Raw genomic sequence first — 7,425 nt, 5'->3', positions numbered from 1 at the left:
GCCAGCTGCCTAATTAGAGATAAACAAATATGGCACATGAATGGAATGGAATATCATAAATGAGGAATATGAACATTTCAGTGAAATATGTGAAGACATGTGAACTTAGATAAAGTAAGTAAGAACTAAGAAAGCTATACACAGAATGATTAACAATGTAAATATCAAGAATAAAACAGTGAAACTGAATGTAATATAACTATTATGACCAAACTTCCCCCTGAAGAGCAGCAGAGGAAATATACCTCTTTTCCTTCTTTGCAGAAATGGGGGATGATGGCTGTGGAATATTGTATATATTGTCAGAACCAATTGATATATTAGTTACTTTTAGTAAACTACTTTTTTCACTTTTCTAATTTTTTTATTTTTCATGACAAAAGGTGGCTTTCTGGAAAGGGGGAGGGAAATTCATAAATAAAGATGACACAAAAACCAAAAAATTAATTGAAATGTTTAAGTCAAGGGCAAGATTTGAACTCGGGCCTTCCTGACTCCAAAAACAATATTCCAGTTACTAGACAACACTGCCTTCCTAGGTAGAAGAAAGGCAGAATGGTTTAATAATCAAAGCACTGGACTTAAGATATCAAAAGACAGTGCTTGAACTCCAATTATGTCATTTTGGGGTCAGGTGACCATGACTAAGTCAAAACCTCACATTTCTCCTCTATAAAATGGGGCAAAAGCATTTATATAGCACCTACTATGTGCCAGGCACTGTGTTAAGCACTTTACAACTATTATCTCCTTTGATTGCCACCATAACTCTGCAGTTATCCCCATTTTATAGATGAGAGAACTGAGGTAAATAGAGGTCAAGTGAATTGCCCCAGGGTGATGAGAGTAATATTGGAGATTAGATGTGAAATCAAGTCTTCCTGATTCCAGGTCTACCTCTCTATCCACTGGTCTACCACCTGCCCCAAATGAGAATAATCATAACATCTACATCACCCTCCTTAAAGAATGGAAAGGACATTGTAAATTGGCAAATGCCTTTTATACTGAAGTTTTTGCTATACTCACACAAGTCTGTGATGAACTCAAAGATTGCCACTGAGTCACAGAACAATGGGAAGAGAGAGCAGATTGTTGCATTTCAAGAGGGTAAAGGGACTGGGAAAAACAGAGGGCAGGTAGAGATAATATGTTCATAAGGTTTATCAATCAATCAGTCAAAAAATATTTATTAAGTACCTACTAGGCACCAAGCACTGTGCTAAGCACTGGGAATACAAAAAGAGGCAAAAGATAAGTCCTGCACTCAAGGAGTTTACAATCTAATTGTGGAGATAGCACATAAAGGAAAATAGACAGAGCAAATTATCTAGATTAGCAGGAAAAGGAATCCCCAAAAGAACCTAGATTAAACAGACCACAGCATCAGGCAAAGTTGCTGTTTTCTTAAATACTGGTCAGCCTTGTCTATACCAAAAACATAAGGGAAGGAAACTTTGAGAAGGGAGGGCTTAAGGCTTAGGAAGTGGAGATTGGGGAGGGGGTGGAATGAGAAAGAACGAAATGTGGAGAATGGGTAAAAGGAAGGAATAGCTTTCCTCTCAGCCTAGAGGGAAATGATGTCAGAAGAATGATTTGTTGACATGAAAGCACAGGACCTAGAAAGGAGCTGGGGAGGCTTGGGACTGACAATGACCTTTCTCTGTCTGTTTTTGACTCACTCTCATAACTGGTTCTAGGGACTTCTCCTACACACAGCCCTGGTGGTTCTATACTTTTCAAGAGGGACATCAGGGCTGACTTGGAAACAGAAAGCCCTGTTCACAAGGAAATGAATGGGAAAGTTCTGAGAATGGACAAATACCCCAGAATTGAGCTAGCTTCTACTCTTTAGGAAAAAAAAGCAGGCTAGGAAGACCCAGGGATGGTCATCAAGGATTCCACGTAAGAAGTCCGGGGCAGCGATCACTGGGTGAGAATTCGAGGAAAGGGACACAGTTCATGTTAACTCACTTCCTGCTAAAAAGATGGATATCTTTCATTCTTAGGTGTCTATATCGGGATGATAATCTTTTACCTGGTATGGGACACAGAAAAGCTGTTGATTTCCAGTTGCACAAAGACCTTTCATCTAGAAAGAGGGAGAAGCAAAGCTTTTTAAGATTCTCTCCACATTACAGCTATGCATGAGATGATTCCTATACACCATATCTAATCTCAGCAAACACTTGAGGCATGCCATAACCTGCAGGAAAAGAGAAGGCAAAGACACCTCAGTGGACAGAAAACAATTACCTACCTGCTTGTTCTTCCACACACTCAGCATGCCCATCTCCCATCTCCATGCCTTTACACTGGATAGCCCACATGCCCAGAATGCAATACTTCCCCTCTACCTTTTAGAATTCATAGGTTCTTTCAAATCTCAGCTCAAGTGCAGTGGCATCACCTTCCACCTCAAAATCACCTCATATTTATTTTGCAGGTGTTTTGATATGAATATGTTGATTACCCAGATGCAATGTAGCCATAATGGCCAGCACTGAGGAATCACTTAATAAATTCCTTGTTGAGGGAGTATTGAAAAGTCATCCTTAACCAGTGTCAACCTTGAAGAGTTCATTCTAAGAAAGACAAACAAAATTAGGGGTATGTGCATATTTGTTTCTCTCAAAGCAGTGGACATGCATATGTCCATGCAAGGGAATTCATTTGGAAATGAGCTCAAAGAAAGGTTAGTTGAAGGGGATTATACAAGGACCTGCTCCTCCTCCCTTTTGACTCAGGATGCCTGTGTCAGCCAAAATGAGAGTTTCCATAGAACAAGAGAGTGTCCCCAGGATGTCTGGGCTCTGTAGCCATAAACAAGGAGATGTCATAAAATATGAGAGTGTCATAACAAGAGAGGGCCAGAAACCAACATGGTAAGAGAAATGCCATTGATCAAGACAGTGTCCAGTTCAAGATGTCTGGCCTTTATCAGTCATAAACAGGACAATGCTCCCAGTCAGTTTCAGCAGGTCTTCTGAGTGCTGACGTAGCCAGAGAACCTTGGGGTAACTCAGAGAGCATCACAAAAGATTATAATAAGGGCACAAATCATCCACTCCAATGGGCTAGTCCAGATGTTGGGCTTTCTTCAGGTGATAAAGGGCTGAAGTGGGTCGCACACAAGGGAGTGTCAAGTCCTGAAATAAATTAAAGTCATAAGTTAAAGAATAAAGTGTCCTTAATTGAGGTCATAGGGTAGGAAAGCCCCCACCCTGGGAGATGTCCCATGATTGCAGAGCACAATGGATTTCCCAAACTAGAGATCTATGAAATTTTTTTTTACCTTTAGAAGGGAAAGGGAGGAGCTAGCAAGGCTTGGTCATGAGATGCCAACCACCCTGGGTGATCTGGGCAAGAAAACCACTTCATTATGGCTGTTTGGTCCTTCATGCCATGAATCCTAACAGAAGGGTAAGAATGTTGGGCCAACCTGGCTCCAGCTGGTTTTCTTTAGAAGGAAAGATTCCAAGGTGGGGGTTGGTTGGTGTTGTTTGTGGTGTATCCTTCTTTCTGTAAGAGGACCAATGACATCGGGAGGGGACAGCTTGACTTGCAAGTGAATTGGATTTAAGTGAGGCAAGGCTGTGCAAAGACATCAGCTTCACTCTCTCCTCCAGAGTCATCAGAGGACAGTGACAAGACATAGGTCAAGATGACTCACACAATGGCCCCAGACGCACTGGAAAGAGATATCTTTCCCAGGTCTCAGTTTTTCTTTTCTCTTTCTCAGGTGTCAGGGCCCATCTCCAGTCATCCTGATCTATGTCTCACCACTGAACCCACATGGCTCTCCAGGAGAGAGTGAGGCTGGTGACTTTGTACAGCCCTACCTCACTTAAATCTAATGAACTTGCAAGTCAAGACATCATCTTCCTGATGTAATTAATCTCTTCAAGCCAAAGAATGAACAAGAATCTGTGAAGAGGAGTAGCTGCCCAGGTCCAATTAGGCAATGCTCCCTCTTTCTTTCCTTCCTTCCTTCCTCAATTTTTCTTCCTCCCTTACTCCCTTTCTCCCATCCTCCCCATAGGGCATCATACACTTGCATTTGGGTGCTCTGACCAAAGGAACATAAATTGCTTGAGACTGAGTTCTAGAAAATGAGGTTTTGATAAAACCCATTCAGATTCAAATGGAGCTACTTCACTATGACTTACAGACAAATCACTCTGGTTCTCACTGACTGGTCAATAATAAGTCCCTGCCCAAGTCTCTCTGGGTCACCATTTGGGTTTTGATAGCACAGAGTGAGTGTAAATAGCAATTGCTCCTGTATTGGACAGAAACCCTGAGGGTTTTCCTTTCCCAAATTGTTTTGTGACTTGATGTCCCTACTAACCTGTCTGGAAATACCATAGGTGCTCACAGGTTTGAGTTCACTGGTGAATGGCATGGAAACTTTCTGAGTGGAGGAAAGGAGACAATGGACTTCAATAGGAAAAAGGAAACTGAATAACTATTTCACTCTTTTTAGCCTCAGTTTACCCATTTACAAAATAAAAGGTTGAAACCAGCCATCTTTTTTTAACTTTTAGAAAGATATAACAGAAATACAGAAGAGAAAAATAAACTTCTCTCTTCAACAACTCAAGGGACACATTCTCCCTATACCACCTGGTAGACCAGAGAATCTCCAAAGTCCCCTCCATCTCCATTTCATCTAAGCCTGTGTCCTTAGCTAAGGGTCCTTAAATATTGTTGGTTCCTCGGTCTTAGTTTTCTTTCTAACTCAGCTCCTTCCTCTCTTTCTAAATTCTGTTCTTTGCATAGACCTTGTAAACTCTTGGTCTCTAGACCAACAACCATCTGATCTTTCACAGGAAGGTAGAGAGGCCATCCCACGCAACCCCAGTTTATAATCACAATTGGCCACCTGCCACAGCCAACTCCACCACCATGTCTACTCTAGGGCAGATGCATTTAATATGGTAATAAAAAAAAGAGGTCACATGAGGTCACACCTTCAGGGAAATGCAATTTGGCCACTCCCTCCATGTGCATATAGCCACTCCTGGGGTCCTTCAGTTCACGCTGGACCAGCACTGTTTTGCATGGTGATATCTAAGGCACCTTCATAAACCCAACCTGAGATACAAATACCTCCCATCAGTGTCCCTCTGAGCTCAGAGCTCTCTGCCTCCAGCTCTACAAGGGTCACAATGCTCTCCCAGTCCTTGCTTCTCTGGCTGCTACTTCTCTGGCCTCAAGGTAAGGCTTCCAATGAGCCATAGTTTGGCATCACTTTAGAGACAGAAGGAGTTTTCCAGTGGGCATCTCTGACACAGTCTGAGGGTAAGGGAACTACTCTTGCTTTCATTGTCTTTATACAGGATTCGTCATTCACTGAAATCTCTTTCTTCTTTTCCTTTTCCCACCCAGAATCTCAGGCAGCCATTGTATTGACCCAGTCCGCAGCCTCGCTGTCTATGGCTCCAGGAGACAAAGTCACCATCAGCTGCAAGGCCAGTTCCAACATTGCCCAGGCAATGAACTGGTTCCAGCTGAAACCAGGACAGTCTCCAAAACTCCTGATCTATGGTGCTTCCTACCTGTACTCTGGGGTCCCTGCCAGGTTCAGTGGCAGTGGCTCTAGGACAGATTACACCCTCGCCATCAGTGCAGTGGAGGCTGAGGATGTGGCAGATTATTACTGTTCTCAATATAATACTGTTCCATTCCCACAGTGTTTCAGCCCTGAACAAAAACCTCTCCAGACTGCTCAGCCCTTCAGCATAGGGGAGCAGCTGCTTCCCCAGAGTCACAGGCTTGGGGCAACCACTGCCCTCAGGGGAGAATAGGGCCTTATTTAGCTCTGTTGTGGGAGCCATTTGTCCCAGGGACTCTGGTAGAGGTAGAAAGATTAAGAAGAGAGAGAAAAAGGAGGAAGAAGAGAAAGAATCTTCTGCCTGGTATGCTTTAGCCAAGGAACACAAACCTTCCCATGGGGGCTGTTTCTCATTCGTACTCTGTCCTCTGCTCCCAACCCTAAGTCCGGAGACCTGAGCTGGTTCTGAAGAGAAAATTGTAGACAATGCAGGGGAATGGGCCTGGACTCTCAGCTCTGGCTGTTTTTCCCCAGCCAGGACAGACAAGGTATATGAAACAGTCTCTAAAGTTCTTGAGGCAACCCCATCTATAGGATGGATCCAGTTTTTCTCCTCACTCTGGGAACTCACTGTCACTGTCCAATCATTCATGTCTGCCATCTGCCAGAATAGATGCCTGAAAATCTCATTGGAGGACATTAGGCCTGCTATCCTTATTCCCATAGGGCCAGGATACTGCCCTCCCCATGATGAGGGGCAGGGCCTGGACAGAGCAGCAGCCGCATTGGAGCCAGATTGGAGAGGGGGTAGAGGAATTAACATTCATGTCCACAAGGACGCAAGAGGTCAAGGGGACCAAAACAGTCAGATACACACACACACACACACACACACACACACATACACACACACACACACACACACACACACACACACATATATAGGTAATCAGGTTGAAGGTAACCAAGGGGTCTCAAACCCATCGGTGAATTAGGGGGTGTCTACCCCAAGGCTGTGAAGACTTCCGCTGGTGGGGTGGCAGATGAGGACAATCAGTTCCAATGGCCATGAAGGCTGGTGAAGCAGGTGCCGTGGAGCGCTCAGAGCTTGGTTAAACATTGAAGATGCCACGGTTACCCATGAATCTCGAGCCATCATCAGTCATCTTGATTCTGTCCTGCTAATGGACTCTGATCACTCTGGAAAAGAGTGAGGCTGATGACTTTGTGCAACACTGTCTCACTTAAACGCAATTCAGACATGAATCAAAAGACATCACCCATACATTTTACCATTTTTATGTATTTCAGAGTCCTGTGGCGACAGGCAAGTGACAAGCAGCAGGTGCAGATACACTGGGAGCTGTAGTCACAACCCTGCACACAGGTGACCCACACCATAGTGTCATTTCTCACTGGATGCAGGAGTGGGATTCAGCAGCCACCTGGGTGTCTGAGCAGCCTTTTTAAAGGACCACACTGCTCACCTCCTGGTGTCAGGAATGGGCTAGTAAAGGTGCCCTAAAAATTCTCAGCTTACCCAACCCTGGCCTGATTACCACAGCAGGCAGGAATCCCACCCTGTGGTGGAAACATTAAAAAATGGACAAAAATGTCTGCAAAGATGATTCCACTCACCATCAGTATAGGGCATGTGCACACACTTAGAGACAACACAGAATCCAATAGACCTGAAAGAGGAACAGCTCTTGTTGCAAGAGAACTCAGCAGGTATCCCATCCAAACAGCAGCCTTGAGTGAAACTAATTCCTGCACCTGATAGAAGAATCTTGTAAAAATTGGAGAGTCCAACAATAAAAGGAGCTCTTCTACATTTTATAATTATCAAACAGATACTTTAATAATGG

General features: G+C 43.8%; 1 gene segment (V, D, J or C); it reads left to right on the top strand.

Moving 5' to 3' along the window:
- The first annotated feature begins 5,055 nt into the window (after positions 1–5,055).
- On the top strand, positions 5,056–5,810 carry LOC114030852. The segment is given in 2 exon segments: positions 5,056–5,220; positions 5,392–5,810. Coding segments are annotated over 2 exon segments (468 nt in total).
- The last annotated feature ends 1,615 nt before the right edge of the window (positions 5,811–7,425 follow it).

Source organism: Vombatus ursinus, unplaced genomic scaffold (assembly GCF_900497805.2).
Source record: "Vombatus ursinus unplaced genomic scaffold, bare-nosed wombat genome assembly UNPS02015016.1, whole genome shotgun sequence".
In the NCBI taxonomy this organism is placed as follows: domain Eukaryota; kingdom Metazoa; phylum Chordata; class Mammalia; order Diprotodontia; family Vombatidae; genus Vombatus; species Vombatus ursinus.
Note: the sequence above shows the minus strand (reverse complement) of the source record. Positions and strands in the feature narration are given on the sequence as shown.